The 19230-nt window shown below is 38.9% G+C and overlaps 1 protein-coding gene across 1 annotated transcript in view; it reads right to left on the bottom strand.

The window, feature by feature from the left end:
• The window catches only part of agbl4 (AGBL carboxypeptidase 4), a 201305-nt gene that overhangs the window by 96357 nt on the left and 85718 nt on the right, over positions 1-19230 (bottom strand). The window contains exon 5 of the mRNA XM_077716531.1: positions 2436-2652. Coding sequence (XP_077572657.1) covers positions 2436-2652 — 217 coding nt within the window. The remainder of the gene's footprint in view (positions 1-2435; positions 2653-19230) is intronic.

Below are 19230 nucleotides of genomic sequence, written 5' to 3'. Positions count from 1 at the left end.
GTAATATAGTGTGCTTTATTTTCCCTCAGTTGCTACAAAACAGGACGTGCAATTTAAAGGCTGAGAACAGATTGGTGCTGTCTCGAGAGGCCAACATGGATGTAGCTTAACTCTTCATTATATGACATCATGTCAGATTTGTTGAATCCCCCTGACCTGAAACCTACAGAAAACATGTGTTGATTCCAATAAACGGCTCTGTGGTATTGCCTCACTAAACCAATGGCATTTAATAAAAATACGTGTTCATCATTTATCTGTATTCACTAATACCAAAGATGTGGGGAAAAAAGTTATTGTATTTAAAAGAGATGCACCTTCATTCACACCATAATATTTGGTCATTTCTGTTCAATAATATATCTTAAAGAAAGCATTTAGAAATGTTTATGTTGAATTTTGCTATCAAAACTGCATAGATGTTCTCTGTATATTAACTTTCAGGCTTTAGTGGGCTAAAAAAGCTTGAACAATACTATCATCATTATGTGTGCTGCTTGGTTTGTGTAGGGAAAATGTATTCAAAGATAGGGCAAATTCATCCAGAGTAATTGAACTCTTTGGCTATTATCGGAATGGCCTTTGTTGTCTCAATTTGGTAGGGAAAAATGAAATGAAAGTGAAGACTAGTCAATAATTGAGAGACTGGCTTGGAAATTGCATTCAAATGCTGCCGGCTTTGCCCTTTGGAGTCATCCCAAACCCGTTCTCAATCTCTCAATTAACAACCTCATTTGGATCTGTCTCGCTGCATGTTACAAAACACATTATTCAGTTTGACAATATAAAAGTACCTGCCTTATGAAGCAGATTGAGAGCGGCACGTACAAACAACACTTTCTTAGCAGATTTGCTTCGGAGGAATATATTACGGGAAACAAATTAGTCAGCAGGCAAGAAGAATGCCAGCAACAAATGGCCCCAGCTCTTATTTGCATCGTGGCGAGATAAGTGCAGCCATTAGAAGGTGAACGCGTCCCTGCAAACAAGTCAGCCTTTCAAAAAAAAAAAAAAAAGAGAAATAAAGAAAAAAAAACGCAAACACGACAAACGATCCGTCTTTTTCAAATTTGACGCCACTCCGTAGTTCCCGTCAACCGTTTTCATCCTTTTCCCTCTGACCAGTGTGAGTGTTTGGAAGCGTACATGTGCATGAGATAGTGAGAAAGAGGGGGTCGGGGATAAGATGGGAGGGGTGCTGATGGCGGAGAAGGTGGGGGGTAAAAAGGGAGATAGAGAAGACAGAAAGAGATATGAGGGGGCCAGGCTGGGCTGTCTGCCACCCAGGCCCGGAGAACATAAAGAGAAAAATACGGCCATAAAAGCTCTCTATGACTATGAATACTAATACTGAGCCAAACCAAGCGTGTCTGTCCTTCCTCTCTCACTCTCTGTCTCACTCAGACAAATGATGCCGTTTCAACATAAAGCACAATTACGGAAAGAGACGCCCTTTGTGCAACAATTTGGGAAGATTTTGCGCAAAAAAATGCATGCATTTTAATGAAGTCGTACAAACTATTTTGACTTGGAGAGGCAGAAAAACGATCGTCCAATCGTTTTGTGCCTTGTCGTCGTCAATGGCAGTTAACGAGTCAACTCATGATTCAAAACTTAAAAGGATGGACATAAACTGACCTCCAATGAAGCTGATGTATACCGTATTTTCTGGACTATAAGTTGCATTTAAAAAAATAGTGGGGAACCATTGTTAACTGAGCATTATTTTGTCTTTTAAAAATATTTCTCCATTAAAGGTCATTTAAAATTGTGATTTGCATACTTGAGAACAATGTGGAAACATAGCATTAAAACGTGAAGATGTCTATTGACCACAAAGCAGTTTAGAAACCAACCCACAAAACAGCAGTCTTCATTTCCACACATTTAAGGTCTCTTGAGCAAATTGTAGTACCTCAACCACCATAGTCCCTGAATTTCCATATTACGCTATCAAAATTTCCACACACTTATCTCCATTTTACGGTCAGGCACCCCTTACAAATGGGGGTACTTTCATAGTTGCCCCCGTGAAGGCAAGTCTTCCTTGACAAATGTTAGCAGGACACAAGCAAAAGTCGTAATCTCTCAAGCATTTCTAATGAGTTTTCTCCTACAATTATTTGATAAGAGCACACGAGACTGGAGGCGACGTGCATGATACACTAGCTGCTACCTCAGAGGTGAGCGCCATGGCGCATGACACATTGAGTCACCCAGAGACACGTTTATTTCACACAACTAGGGGCTTATATCTTTGCGGGGCAACATTGCTAATGATAACATGAGAGGCTACGTTATGATCATCAAGTTCACCCAAATTACCAACTTGGCTTTCTATTCTCAGCCCACTAAAGCAACACACACTTGCACCCAAGCATTGACCTCCCCGCTACAGCGCTATCGTGCAATAAACACGCTTGAACTCAACTCACCACACTGAGTCCCAGCTGCTCCCTCCGCAGGTAGGGAAGATTCCTGCGCTCCAGGCTGGCGAGGTAGTGCTGCAATCTGGAGTAGGTGTAAGGGTAGCAATAGGCAAACTGGTACACGTCGTCCTCAAGATCGAAGCAGAAGGCGAATGACATGACATAGTTGCGTCGGTGGTCTGGGCAGCGGTAGTAGTATACATTTTTTGCTGGAAGTCTCTGCCTGTGAAAGTAAAGGAAACAAGATGAGTGATTGGTGTTAGTACAAAAGGTCAACATGTGACTTGAGAAGCGGTTTGTATTTATTCAAAATTAAAGTCAATGTAAAGCACCAGAATCTACACAGGTTTGAGGTAGTAAAGTGAAATAATGACCATACATCAGAAATGTCATTGGCAGCTCATAGTGGCCTTCAATTCTGTTCTGTACATATGTTGACTTTCAAAGGCAAAACTCGATGCTTATCAGGTTAGCAGGTTTATATGTTATGTGATCAAATTAGCTAGAAACCCATGCTGAAGAGTTCCTCTGTTGTGTTTTCAACAGATATTTTATAGCACAATTTCAACATAACATAACGTGTAATGAATCACTGGATGCTAAAATAAAATTCAACTGTCATTGTCACTCTCAGTTGATTTTGTAAAACTGGAAATAAATGTCCAATCCATTTGGACTGTGGGTTCAAAAAGCTTGTACAGAAAATTATATCCAGCTTGGGTGAAGTATTTTTATATCTTAACACAAATACTTGAGACCTGCCAAACACTTTGCCAAGTAGTCTCAAAAGAGAAAGTCAAAATCAACATTGTAGAAATCTACTAAATAATGTAGAATTGGATTTAAAAAAAAATCATTATTCATTCTATAAAAAAATCAATAAAATAATTCAGCTGGAGAACAACATTGATAGCAAACAATTGTAGTACCCAGAAATGTCAAACAAAACTCTCCGACCTCAAAATTGCAAGAGAGGCGTGGCTTTTGTTTTAGGAAAATCCGTCGCAATGCAATAATGTAAATGTGTTTCCCTTCATCGTGACTGCCTCACTGGGCCGTGAGATGCATGCTGAGTCGCTTATAGGCCGTGGTCTAAATAAAGCGGACTGCTCTTTGCACCTCCTGCAGAATCAATGGGGTATGGGCTTGTATCACCGCAGTGCACACAACTTCTCTGCTTACGCGACATGTTTTCTGTTCACACCCTTCATCCGTCTGACGTTGTCTTCCTCTCTCTCCTGTTTGCACCTCACGCCATTGAAGCACAGTGTGAAGGGTGTAGCAGGAACACACGTGACTGCCTGTACATCCTCTCCCACCTCGTCGGTTTTGCCACTTTCTTCCCAAAAATCTGCGTGGCTGTCACTTTCTAAGGGTTTTTGTGACGGTAAAAAGTCCACGCTTGGGGAAAACAGTTCCGCCACAAAAACTCTGGCAGTCGCTAGGAAAAATTGGGATAAAGGCGGACGAAGATGACGGATTGATGGGTTTGGGATGCTTGGATCAGGAAGAAAGGTGGTATGAGGAGATAAGGAGAAGATAAGAGAGTGGGGAGATGGCAGATCCGGGGTTGATATGCGGGAAAGGATGCGGGTTAGCTGTGTACAGGCTGGATGTGTGATGGCAGGGCCGCCTGTTGTGAGCGAGCATTTCTGGCACGAGATGAGATGAAGATGCTATCTGGTTTGTGATAGGAATGGGCCTGACAATCAACAAACAGGACAGACTGCTCAGCACTAACTCTCTGAACGTCGCTGTCTAACTCAGCCCGGAGGAAAGAGGCAAGAGAGGAAAGACAGTTTGATGTGTTTGTTCAAGCACATAATGTATCAAAATAGGCGACAGATAAAAGCCACCTTAAGAGTTCAGTTGGGGTTGCCACAGCTTGGTCTTCTAATCCCTTCCTATTGACAAAGGCAGTGATGATTCTCTACTCACTAATCAACAGACTGCAGTGTGTTAGGTTCCTCCCTTTAGGTAGCGCATACTACTCCTGCAGCTAGTACCCCCCAAAGGGACGGCACACGTCAGTTATTTTGGTATCCTTTGTGACGTTTGACAGTACTGCACATGAACTAAAAAGCTGAACTGTTGGCTGAAAGAAGGAAGGGATTGGAGCGTTAAGAGAGGAATGGATTTGCATATGGTGACATGTGTAGAATGCAAATGCAGATGGTGGTGGCAAAAGTAATGAACAAAGCACCGTAGGACATCGCAGAACATTGGAAAATAAATGTTACTGGGTCTGGTTATGTAATGAATATTCTTTTCAAAAACATCCATTATCAAAACAGACAACCCAATTTGTCCAAATGAAAACATAAAGTCAATTTTCTCACCAGGAAAACACAATTTGATTTATTTTTTTCCCATCATAGAGTTTGTAGAACTTGAGGCAGATTTACACAAAAAAAAATAGATAGAGAATAGAAAAAAAATTGAAAATAAGCATAACAATCCAAGTAGGGACTGTGTAATGGTGGAACAATCAATCTTGTAGTTATATTGCTTTAAAAATTACTTCAGCAAATGTCCTGTTCTATGGCCCCCTCCATTTTCCTAGTTGGATCAAAATGAATTTATATCATGTAATACCTGTTGTTTCACAAGTGCCAGTACATCGCAAGGTCAAGACACTTAAAAAAAAAACTACTAAAAAGTGGATGGAGAGGGCCAGCCTCCTCCACAAGGTATGTTCATTGAACTCTTATCACAAGCCATATTTGCACACTTCTTAGCTTATTCTAGCAAATTCTCTCATTTTCAACTTATTCGTTTCAACAGGGCTGGTGTGACCTTGCCGAATACGAGAAAAAGTCTTGGTTATTGATTTTAATTACTGGAGCTTGTCATGGCATTATAGTTATAGGCCAGGGAAAAAAAATGCTCTCCGACTTCATATGGAAAGTGGTTGCCCGTAAGGCTCGCTTAAACAACATAGGGAGGTGTGGCAGCTTTAAATACCACACACAGAGGTAAAAAAAATCGAAAATCTGGAGGAAAACAACCCCCCCCCCGGTTTAATCTAAGCAGGGGCTGCTTCCGTTTGGCAGCTGGCAATTTGTTTTATCTAAATGGTAGCGTCTCCCAGCCCATCTCAAGACGTGGTACAGTGCTGATGCACCCAAACAGAATTATCACTATATGGGATGAGGGCAAGGTTAGAAAAAAAATAGACACTTTTCTACCAACCAGATAAGACGCTCACACATGATTTTACAATTCAGTGATTCCAGAAACACAAAGAGAATTTGACAGTCATTCATACTGACACCGAATGTCAACAAGGTCACAAAGTGAGTTAACTTTTGGAGACTGCATTAGTAAATGGATTAGAAATTGTGGTCTGGCTTTTATTGGATAGAATGATTTTGACATACTCTAATTCCTGTAAAATATAATGACTACAATTAAAAGTAAATAAGATACTAAATAAATGTTATATGTTTAATCTATGATGGCTGTTCTAGACTAATTAGTGGATGCAAAATCCAACCAACAAAACACTACACTACACACAAAAATATGCTTTAGTCTTGTCTGGCTGACATTTTTCTTAAATATTTTTAGTCCTAAACATTCCATGTTAGTTACTGCACCCAGACAGCAAATGGTATGTAACCAACTGACATATATGAAAACAATACCGCTGCTTTTATTTCTAGGTGGAAGTAATAGGAAAACCGAGATAACAAAATAGTTGACACAGTTGGCCGTTAGCACGGCGTCCTCCTCCTTAGCTCCGAACTTGGCTTTTCTACATTGACGTGTGGGCAGATGTCGTGAAGTTTGAAGATGAAGGCTTATAAATTGGTAGCTTTCACACAGGCGACACCTTGTCTATATTTCAGAATCAATCAAGCGTAGAGGACACGCCAGTCAGAGCTTCCCAAGCGCTGTCGCAGACAAAGGCGAGAGGGACAAAAATAACACATATCCGCACACTTTTCACTATATTGTCCGCCTCGCTGTTGTCTCGTTCAGCTTGTCAAATGTTCATCCCATCAACAGTTGGGAAGGTTGCATGTTTTCCAATAAGCTTTAGCAGCTGTCCTGCTCTGGAGATTCCCAGCAGGCAAATAGCCAGTTTGGAAAACATTTCACACGCAGTGACACATTTCTTTCTACCCTCCAGGCAATTACATCTATAACTGAAGGGCCAATGTGACTTGACAAACTGAAAGGAGTACATACGTAAGATTATCTTATTGTTGCGACGACTTGATTCACCTAAAACCCAACTTTGAAGATCTTTACGTGTATACATTGTATTTGTGCGTTTGTACAAGACATCAAATTCAGTTCTTGAGGCATCAGTCTTCTTTCTTATGCAAATTACCCAATGGGAAGGTACTGTTTCCAAGCAACCTTTTTTCGCATAGCATTTTGGTAGGACTGCTTTAAATGTTATGTGATGGTACAGTGTATTTATTCGACTATGCTTCATTAGGTTTGAGAGGATGGACATTGCAGAAAAATGAACAGTAGAGCGTCAAATACCCAACACCACTGGAGGACTAAATTATCCATTGAAAATAATAGTGATAGCGATATGTATGTGACATGTATTTCAATTTCATCAGATTGTTGATGTTCTTATTTGTTAAACATTACTAAGACTCAACTTTAAAACACAACTAACTCAAGTAAAGATGTCCAATTCGGATCACATTATCAGAAAGTGGGCCCCAATATGAAAATGACAATGGATCGGAATCAGGAGAAAAAGATTGGCTTTCAGTTTTAGTTTTACTGAGTAAAATTGATTTAATGACTTGACTAGTCTTCCTTTTTTATTGCACTTTTTCCAACATTAGTTTTTTTTTTTACGCAAGGGTTGCGGGAATTACTGGGGCCTATCTCAGGTTGCTTCAAGCGAAAGGCAGACTACAATCTAGACAGATCGCCAGTCAGCCGTAATGCACAGAGAAAGACAGACCACCATTCACACTCACAATCATACTCCCACCAGCAGGAATCAAACCCGCGCGTGCTTGCACCAAAGTCAGGCGAGTCAACCACTCTTTGACTTTGTAGAAATAGTATATTTTTAATCAGGAGGTACTTTTCTTAAGTCAAAAGTACATTGAAAAAACCCATCCGAAACGTTATTTATTTTTACGTGCTTGTAAATATGTCTGGTGTTTTCACAGATATTGATTATTGGTAAATCAATTAGTAAATGAATTTGTTTTAGAAACTCCAGAGGTAGTAACGCCAAAGCGAACTTTTGAAGTGATGTTAGCAGCAATCACATCACACCCACTGAGTTCCATCTGACATGGGAATATGCAGCAGCAGACATTAAATGTGCAGGAATTTCCATAAAGCACTGAAAGCAGTCATAAATCTAAGATTCTCATCTGAATAAAACACTCTAGGGAGGAGCTAGTTTGTTGGGTTGCCGCTGTATGTTAAATACCAAGTGCATAAGCGAGGCTGTTAATCCTTGTATGATCTGTTTTCTTTGCCCTTCTTTGTGGAAATTCATCTTCCTTGGTGACTCATATTGTCATGTTGTTTTTTTTCCATGACAATTTTTACTTTTCTATGAATTTGAAAGAAAAAAAATACTCTGTGGAATAAATTATACTAAAAATACTAAGGCGGGGGTTATGAAGTTAGTTTCAAGTTGCTTTTTAAACTGATAAACTGCTGCACACCTTTATCCGAGATATTTTTAAACCTACAGGAACATTTCAAGAAGTTATAATAGCATAAATAACCTTGTTTATTCTGTTTAATTCAAAGGATGAAACTTAAGCCTATTACAATTCATGCACATGCAATTCTTTCCTATTTTAGGTCTATTGAAAATAATTTTATTCTGTTATCTTAAATTATTTTAGCTTTAAGATATCATCTGCAAATATTTTTACCGTTTTTTCCAATACGTCATAAAATATTTCACTCTGTTCGCAGTGAATTTGCATAATGGATGTGTCTCAAATGATTGATGTTCTGAAAAAGATGACATTTCTTAGATATTCCAATTAAAGCTCATGGGAGTGGTATACAGTCCCTCTAAATGACATTTTGCAATGCAAGCTAGGTCAGTATTAGGACCGTATTTTGCTACATGACCACGTGTAGTTTTGCAGTAATATCTGAATAGCAGTATACAGTGCGCATACTACTACTATACACCCAAGGGAACCATGAAGATCACCCATTAAATTGTATAATTACTAAACCATAATATTGTTCTGAGATACTACACAAGTTGTCAGTCTAACCCAACCAAATTATTTTACTAACTATATCTGTTGTGTTTTTTGATTGGCGTAATCTTTTGCTGGTTTTGCAATCAGTTCTAATGGTGCTATGCTGGCACTATTCTTAGTGCCTGAGCATTCAGCCTCGTTTTGTGTACTCAACAATAACAATCTGAATCACAGTGTGCCCAACATAACAGAGAAAACCCACAATGAGAAATCTACTGGTATTCTGCCATCGGCTGCTTACACCTTTCACCTGCTTCATAGAAAATAAACATTTTACTCATCACAACTTGTCGTACCCGTGTCTGCTTGGGGATCCTCACCGTTCCATGAACCCTAACAACATCACTGTTAAACCACCATAAATAGTTCAAAGTAGTCGTTAAAAAGCTAAAATATCACTGCATACATTTCAGATACATTTTGGTTAGCAAAAACTGTACTATTGCCTTACTTTGATTGTTTTGCTTATTGTCATAGCTCGTTACTTCACTAATTGAAGGAAACAATAGGTTTTGTTGTACTTTTTTTGTTGAAAAAGTCATGACAAGGTGAGCTTGCATTGTCACTGGATATGTTTAAACTAGTCAGTTTGGCTTACCCTAAACTACTTGGTCCTCTGTGGTTTGTGGGCCACGTTGGCAATTAGTAGTAAGCAGATGATCACTGTGCTCTCGCCATTGTGCCGCCACCAATCCCTCGAGGGAAGCGGGGCAGGTGCACATTCGTTTAGAATAATGGGACAGCGGGGTGAGGGTACAGATTAAATACAGGCACGTATTCACAGAAAGAATATCGAATAGACACTCCTATGTAATAAAGCGACGAGCGTTAAGCCCCTGTGGTAAACAGAAGAAATCGTCCGTCCATTAATTGTGTGATGCAGCATTTCCCTGGGTGCAACATTATACTCCCACTGCATTATCAGTGCGTGTTCGCGAGTGCGTGTGTGTGGAACGGCGGGCCGTACAGACAGCTTGGCGCCATGAAGACTGAGTCATAAAAAATGATGTCTCAAGACAACATAGACCGTGCAGGATACAGCACATGGGGACTACCACCCATTTTTTTGTCCTATCTTGATTATATATGTGATTTTTAATAACTTATTTAGCTGTATTTCTATCTATTTTTGTAAAAAAAGTCGTCGTTTTTTCACAATGGCGTTCATCATTGTAAGTTATCATCAGGCTTGCAGAAAATCGAAAAATAACATTGAATAAAACATGTAATTTTCTTTGTGTTTTCTTTCTTTTTTTACAAACACTGTCACTGACACTAGATCAGAATTAAGATCATGTATGAAGTGGCTTAAGGAAAGGAAGTCTGGGCTACCCTTGTTGAAACTGCTGAATTTCAAACAATGGTTGAACTAACTCAAAAGGTTTACAGTTCCACCCTTCTTGAGAGGCCCTTATTTGCACTGCCGAGATGCACGCAACTCTTTGTTGTGGCTTTTACACAAAAAGTGCATTGAATAATATCAACACTGGTTAATGTGAGCGAAAGGAGGAAAGCAAGCGTTGGTGATCTCACCGTGTGAGACTCCCACAGTGAGTCAGATGGGTGATGTCGGAATTTGCATCAAACTCGCAGGATCCTCTAGAGTGTATAGGTGTGTGTTTGTTTGTGTGTGTGTGTGTGTGTGTGTGATGAGGTCACACAAATTGATGAGATCATTCTCTCACATGACATATTTTGAAATAATGTAAATCCCTTGCAGGGATGAGCTCACCTGCTCTGTCATTGATCATTAAAAGAAATGGGGGGAAAAAAGAATGTCTAAGAACAACAGGGAGTTGTATTCCTTCTCCAAGTGTATATCAATCTTTTTTTAAAGTTGCTTGCTTGGCTTGAAGCTACGAAAATGACAACTATATTTTATTGTTTAGTCTGTGGAGTGCTTTGAATGAAGTAATTTGGACTTATTGAACGAGATGAGAAAAGAAAATGGATGGATAATGATTTTCCATCCTTCCTTTTCCCCAAGCTCACAATGTCCTCATTGGAGTTTTGGGCGTGTTGAAGCCAATTTCAACTCAAATGAATACCTATGGACAACTTCCATTGCTTGATGAAGACACATGCATGTTTTAGGAATGAGCTAAGAAGTCAAGAGTACACAGAATATACTTAATAAAGGCAGCTAGGCAAACAACTACTTCAACTTCATGAGTTACAAGTTAATTGTACAACACTATTTACAAAGTAGATTTGAAAAAGATCAAGCAAATCAAGCTGAATTTACCTGTTTTTATCTTTTAGTTCTTTTTCCATAAAACCCAAAACTGATCTGTTTTTCCTCTATTACAGTGTTTTCTTTTGGTATGGCTACTGTCACTTTAAGTGTTTACGTGTAGTAAAAACATAGCCAATAGATAAGAATATAAAAAAACTCAGTCTACCATTCACTGCATGTCTATAAAGTAAAGTTTAACCGCAGCATTTCCCAACTGAACAGAGGGGAAGTAACAGACAGCATCCTCTTCATTTTGCCCCTGTGCCCCCACAACATCCATTTCTCCCCCCCATGAGTCTGCTGCTGGTCTTGGCATAAAGATGCTAGCCTGTCTGTGCACATTTCCCTCGGTGCAATAGCAGCAGCTGGGGGCCTCGCTGCCCTGTCTGCCCCAGCAGATCAGTCACACACACACGTATATACACAAACTGGCGTCACCATGTGTGTGCCAGGGTGTCATTGCGCACAGGTGGCGATTGTGCTGCAGGGATGGTATGGGGAGGGGTTGGACCAGCGCATGGCTTCTCAACAGCCAGATGCTGCCAATTAAATACTCCGGCCACCACGGGTGCTTTGGTGGGGCTAGTCTGGCATCTGCAAAAGCACTTGCCTCTTATACAAGCGGGATTCTCCGTTACAGATACCCGACAAATTCTATCAGCATCTTTTAGCAAGTGTAAAGTGTGAAGAAGATGCACAAATCTCTCCCCCGCTTGGGTATTTTTTTTTCATCATTATTTGAGTTTAAACTTAGTTCATTCTGGAGTCCTCACTAGGAAGTCAGTGTTTCTGAATGTCTATAGAAGGAAAACACACAATTTTTGTACAAAATATATACAGTTGAAGAGTAAAACTGTCTCAAATCACCCATTGGTTTTACTTGTGTTTAGATTGCATTGGTGTGTCAGGCTGTGTTTGTGATTACACTAGACAGAAAGAATTACAGGCTATTACAGGACAGAGCCAGTGGCAACAGCAGAGTCGCACTGCCCTTAAAGGCTCTTAAGAAAGAAAAAAAAAGTCAATCATTTCAGCTGGAAATCATAGCTGCCTGTTGTATGTCAAGTATAAATACATAAAACAAGTATAAAAGCATAGCATGTCTTATGGTACTTATAGTTTATAGGTTCATGCGACAAGAAAGTGCCGTGTGATTGGAAGAAAAAAAACATTCACTGTGGCCTAAAGACAAGAGTGCTATATTTCAAATTTAAGACAAGCCGTGATATGTTAAGCATGTCATGAACAAGCTTTAAGACCTTGAAATGTGTTCAAACAAACCATTTTCCTATAGGATAAAACCAAGGTTAATTTAAAAGGGACAGAAAGTGTCTTTAAATATATTCTATGTGTAATATAAGTGAAGAAAAATGAAATAATGAATAGTGTTTCCAGAAAGTGGCAATCTTTCGTGCAGGCAGCGATCTTGTCAGTGCAGGTACTATTTTAGCCAATCAAATCAAAGTATACCAGTTTGTTCAATTTTTCACCTGACAGCAATCCTCACTAGGCCTCACTAGATTCAACTAGTTCAAATGGATTGGACGTCAAGTAGTGACTTCCCTGAAGAAGGATGATTGGACGTTTATCATAGTCAATAGTAAGATACATTGAGCAAACATCTTTTATATGAAAGTCATGTTGTCTTGTGACTTCAAGTTTCTGACTCAAACGGTCACCAATAGAAATATTTTGATGGGTGAAACTGGTGGGCATTGTTACGAGTTTTTTCTCCCCAAACATGATGATAGTGGATTTCCAAGTTGAAAACTTTCTTGAAAATCTTTACTGAATGTTTGTCTTGACTTTCACTTAGCAGTGGCTGCTGACAGCGGGAAGTATCTTTTCCATCTCTAAGCTTTAAGTTCTCTGCAAGGTTAAATGGATCCGCCCTGAAATTAAATGGCTTTTTCCTTGGCTACGCTCCTTAAAGGTCAGTGAAAAATGTCCCCGTGGTCGCATAATCTTGCTCGGACTGAACAGAGTAAATCCGCGTCCGCAACCTTTAATACCTGCAGAAACTACTGTGTAATGTCAACTAAAATCTGCCTCTCATTTTGGTTTTCCAAGGAATTCTGCATTACAAAAACAAATCAATACAATAACTAATGCTAATGTTCCTCTATCGCTGTCAATGGCACATTGTGTTAAAATAGGGACAATAGATTGTAAAATAAGCCGATAAAATTCTTATATTTTCCACATGCGGTATCTAAAGCCAAGCAAGAACGCCATGTTGAAGCATAATGATGCGAACAGAATGTTCTGCCGGCATCCTTGGAAGGCAATTGCTGAAAGTGCATCATGTCAGCTCAAGTCATGCGTCTGCACACAGAATAATAATTGTCTTTTTGCAAATAAACAAATGACAGCGCTGGAAGAACAAGTGAGCCACAAATAAGACTAGTTGCTTCTCATTGTTATTGTTTATTGCTCTCAAGATGACACAAGATGAATATTTTATTTCCTTCTCTGGGAGGCCATTCATTTCCTTTGGACCAAAAAAAAAAAAAAAACGCATACACACGCAATTGATTTGTTTGTGATGTTACCAATCACTACTTTACAAAAAAAAACTGCCTAAAAAATTAAAGTGCCTTAGCAGTCGACCCTCCCCCTACACCCACGCAAATAGGTACGTGCTCATCCATCAGACGAGCCTCCTCCCTTGCGCTTGTGAGTGACAGATGACTTGTCACAGAGCTAAACGGAAGAATATTTTACTGCAGATTGAAAGAGGAGGAAAAAGGAGAGACGGGGGGAGAGAAAAAAGAGAGAGAAATTGCTCCATTACGCCACAAAGGTAAATCATCCCGTGTGCTGGAGATCACAGGTTATACACGCACATGCTTGCACACACATAAACGTATCCTGGTATGATGAATCCATCCGCATTACTTTGTACTTTGATTATGGCATTGACCAAAGTATTGAGACTCATTTTTGAGTCAAATTCAAGGTATATATATATTCTTTGGTCATAAAAATATCAGCCAGACGACTGCCAATGAGTGTGGGCCATCTTTATGACATGGCATCAACTATCTCAGTATATTGTGGCTAATGCAGTATAATCCAATACTCCAAAAATAGCCATATTGAGCACCGGTACAGAGTATCGGATCTGCACATCACTAATAATTTCCATCATTTCTATATTGTTGAGCAGTGGATGACTGGTTAGCGCAAAATATATGTTAAGTACAAGAAACATTTAGAAACTCGGTCTCAATGACAAAACCTTAAGCAAAATATACTTGATTTGTCATGACAGAATTTATCTACACTCTCAAGATATCTAAAGAAGTGGACAGTCTATACTCAAAAAATCTGTCTCGCGTAACATATGGGAACGCATAACCTGCAATATGAACATAGCCTTGGTGTCTCAAAATAGTGACCCATCCTCCATTTTTTCTTCAAGAGAACATATTGACTTGAGTTCACTTCAATATCTGAAGACATCACAACATTAGACAATTTATGGATTAAATCGTTTTCCAATGGGCTCACTCTATAGAAAAAGTACTCATGATAGTAAGCCTGAAAATTGTTTTATACTCCATACTGAATTTTTCTCCTTCCCCTGAAAATATCACAACGACGACTGCCCTTTTTAATTCCATGCAGTTTTCATTACATTAAAAGCCAAAACCCCAGCAGTATCCGAACTGGCTAATCAAACAATATTTAATCAGTATTTGTTCACCTTTTTAAGGTTAAAAACTACGAGGGTCCTTGAACACAGAAATGTTCCGGTTTTAGCTCTGAAAAGAGAAGACATCATCGGCTCACCCATTTTCAACACACCTTCTACAACTCAGGTGTTTCCAATGCTTAAAAGCACACACCCACTACACACACCCACTACAGCACATCTATGAGTTCAGCCATGGGAAAAAATGGAGAGGCTGGATCAATGTTGGCCCGTGGTGATTAAGCTTAATTGAAGAAAAGGAGCCCTGGGAACAAAGAAACATGATGACCTTTTCTCTGTCTGCGCTAATAAGACATTCACATAACTCACATTTCGCCAAGCATATTGTCAAAGCGCATCAAAGCTATGCAAATGGGTGTCACGGGGAGAAAAACAAGCCCTGCAGACGATTGACTATCCGTTGCCATGTTTATGAAAGTGAATGGCAATTTTCTTTCTCCCGCCGCGTGCATGTTGATTATTCTATCAGACAAAAGGAGGTCAGTGTGAGATGATAAGATTGGCAGCATTGTGCTACTGTGGAATGTAATGGTCTCTCTCTTTCTCTCTCTTATTGGCTTTTCTCTCTCTGTCTCTCTGCACATTCTGACTGAGTCAAATACCACTTGTCAGCAAAGGGCTTTTTTGGCCAGACATGAAATGGGAACAGACCAAATCGACAGTTTTGTGTAAGTCCTCACAGGCTGGACTGCATGAAGAAGACTGAAATGTACAGGTACTGCTTAGACCTGCAGGCAATGTTTTATCCAGGTTGAACACAACTAAAGTAGACAGTAACCAGATATGTTTGTCTGATGCATGCATGCTGAGTACACAAAAAAATTAAAAAATGCAACTTGGCCTGGTAAAATGCACTTCTTCTGCAGGTTTTCTCATGTGGAATATCGCACTGAAACTAAATGATAAGCATGCCCATTTATTCCCTATCTTGTTCACTAGTAGGGCTGATCAAGATGCTGAAAAATATCGCCAAAATGATCGTCAACAATACTGAACATTATAAAAAATAATCTGTTATTAACTCTTCAGTGCTATAAATTTCTTAAATTATTAATGCAGAATGGCCACCAGATGCAATACCCTGTTTCAGTACCATTGACAAAGAATGGCATTTTAATTTTCCAATGAACTCATCTATTGCTGTTAAATGCAGGGAATGAGTAAATTCACAGTACTACACACAAAATAAATAAAATATATGAAATTGTGGGATGTTGTTATTGTGAATTAAAATAGTATTTGTCTTTTTACATAATATCCAGCACTACGCTCACAAACTATCATATATTTTGTAAACAATGTACAACAGACTTTAAGTCGCGTCGGCCCAATCTGACAATAAAACGATATTTATTCAGGTAAAAGTCGCACTGTACTATAAGTCGACTGTACTATAGGTTTCATATTGCATTATAGAATGCTTAAACCCAAAGAATTGAGGCTTATTTACTAGGAAAATAGCATAAATTAGTCATACTAGACAAGAAGCCACAGGGTTTGAAATGGGGTTGGGGGGTGGGGTCTACTGGTTGCTTGTTCCAGAACCAGAAGTGACAATAAAAGGATGATGCCCAGTCGTTCCACTGGGATTTCTGAGGAAGTTGCATGCGTGAAAAGGGCAGTGTGAAAAGTAGTAACGTGATTAGGAGAAGCAACGCCACGGGGGTGATCGTCTGCGTCGCAGGCTGTCCTCCCCGCTGTGTCGCCGGCTACAAGCAATCATGCTGATGTCAGGAATCACGGTAGATGAAATATGGGCATTGATTACAAAAGGGGGTGTGTGTCCTTGACTTAATTAGAACATTATGTCCATACTGAGCCTGTTCTCACGAGCATATTCAAACAAAAACTGATGAGTAGAAAAACTCTGCTTTAAACTTCATAAATATTTGATTTTTTTTTTTTACATTAAATAATGTTCATCTGAAACAAAAGTATTGTGATATTAACATTCTGGTCAATGTCCAATAGCCTTAAAATATTACATTACAAGGAGTTATGCCCTTTTTTTCCCTCAAAACAATGCACTTTTTGCACAATTTGCCCCACTAAATCTATAATATGACCAAAAACCTGTCAAATTTTACTGACGATGAAGAATACTTTTTTTGTTGAAAATTGTTGACTCCTTTTTGTAATTTAAAACCTGCCTGCATTCAACTCTGTGAGCTGAGAGCTAAAAATGCCATTGCATCTCTGACCACACCCAACACAAAATATATGTGGAGAGCTTTGCCTGCTTCTTTTCTCCCTTCCCAGATTCACTTAAATATTGTATGACATTGCATGAGATACATTTCAGTTTAGATACCATCTATGAAGTTTTCTCTTCAGGACATGCTATGAATAAACATGCATTTAATGCATTAAGTGCTTCTCATGCATACTGTAGATGTACCCGGTAGGTTTTCTAGCAATGGTTGAGAGATATGTTATATTCAGAAGTGACATTGACTAAGCGGCAGTGTTCAATACTTGCCCGGTCTTGACAAAGAAGGAGTGCTAAGTGTTGTACATACCCACTATGTACTGCAAGAGAAGAATGTAAAAGAATAGATAAGCGGTTGTTGGCTTTTTTGCCTTTAATTTCCTTTAGGAGGACAAAAGAAGAAGGCTGTAAACGACAGAGGCTTTTACATCTAATGATGTCACAAATGGTGCCCAAGAGAAAAAGGACACAAAAGTTTCTTTGTTCATGTGACAAGGCTAGTTTTACAATGATATCTCTTGTATATCCCACTTGTAATAATTAGGCTTGCAAGGGAACTTTAGCTTATTCATGAATTTCAGCAGGATTGGCCAAGGATTTCCGCTAAATTGCTAAAATGACATTTCAGATTTCTTGGTAAACTGGAATTAAAAATGAGGAGGAAAGATAATTAACAAGGAAATGCAAATAACAGAGGAGTAACTAATAAGTCCATGAGCTGCATGGAATATAAGTACAGGGACATGCAGAACTAATGTTGATATGAATTCCATGTTTTTGCTCTTAGGGGGCACCATTCAGATATGCATCTAGGCGGAATAAATCGAAAACTCAGCACGGAATATGATAAACTGAGATCGGAATAAGGGCTCTTTTAAATGTTGATAAACATGATATGTATCAAATACTTGGCAACTCAGTATACAACCCACAGATCTGATATACTATGTCAATGCAAGCTTGAGGTCATACAAATACACCAAGAAGGTGGCAAAAATACACACGTGTGCGTCATACAGAGAAAAAAGTTTCAGAAGCAGGCTAACTGTGATTATTTAGTACTTCCAGGAAAGATAAAAATATGCAACGTTTGCATTCTAATGTAAGAAAATGGGATAAAAAGCTCTTTTTTCTAAGTATGTTGTTTCTTTCGTGGGGTTCTAAAATAATTTCCAGTCCATTTTGTATTACAAACATGTATAATATGGTTGGTAAATAAAATCAAACAATTATTTACGTTTAAAATGGTTGGTAAATAAAACCAAACAATTATTTACGTTTAAAATGGTTGGTAAATAAAAACCAAACAATTATTTACATTTAAAATGGTTGGTAAATAAAATAAAACAATTATTTACGTTTAAAATGGTTGGTAAAATAAAATAAAATCAAACAATTATTTACATTTCATGAAAAATCTGGAAAATATTTGACTTGGGGGATTCTATTAAGAAGGCGTCAATATCCTAAGGTTGATAACATGACATAACATACATTATCGATATGTGAAGAATAGTGACAATAAAAGTTACAAATCCCATTAATCCCATACTTATTATCAGATTGGTATTAGCAAATCTGTAATCTACATCACAATTCAATTAAAATGAATCAGTGTACTGCATGAAAGCAACATGCAAGTATCTGCTAAGCGTGTATTTGAATACACCCCCAGAAATATATATTTTACACAAAAGAAAGGGAAATCTATATATTTGGTGGGAGGGTTGTGCAAACATTTATCAGAAAGAGACTGTCATAGCATCAACACATGCACATACATCTCCCGGTGCATCTGTTTAACCTCCGATTGGTCCGAGGCTCCTTCAAAACAAAACCCATTGAAGGAAGCGACGTATTAGAAATGCACGAGGCACCGGCTGAACTGATGAGATTCTGCCGAAATTGGTTCCTGATTTAATCAGATGGGCACCTTGCAGAAATAGAAAGCACTCATGCAAATTTAAACTGCCTTCCACCAGGTTAAACCCGGTGCTGCATTTGCTACCCCCGTTGTCTATTTGCTCCCCCACTTGCCGACTTGAATTGAACACACACACTACGCACACACACAACGATTATCACCTGAGGTACGTATGCCTGCTTGTGGCTGTTCCCACAGGGAAGCAGGCTGTACAGCTTCCCCACTCTCATTTTTCATTGTCTGCTTATGATGCCCCATGTGTGCACTGACTTTCATTTAACCCCGTGCGACACATGCACACTCACATGCATGTACGAAGCCTTTAGCGTCACAGAATTAGCTAACGCATATCCTTACGCAGTTTTCCTTACATCCACACGATTGTGTGATATATTTTTACTCGTTGTTATGGCGCCTTCAATTTTCTTTTACCAGTTTAAGTGAAGAAATACATTTTTTTCATTATTAAACTATATCCTCACGTGCTGTT

Source organism: Stigmatopora nigra, chromosome 5 (genome assembly GCF_051989575.1).
Source record: "Stigmatopora nigra isolate UIUO_SnigA chromosome 5, RoL_Snig_1.1, whole genome shotgun sequence".
Lineage (NCBI taxonomy): Eukaryota > Metazoa > Chordata > Actinopteri > Syngnathiformes > Syngnathidae > Stigmatopora > Stigmatopora nigra.
Note: the sequence above shows the minus strand (reverse complement) of the source record. Positions and strands in the feature narration are given on the sequence as shown.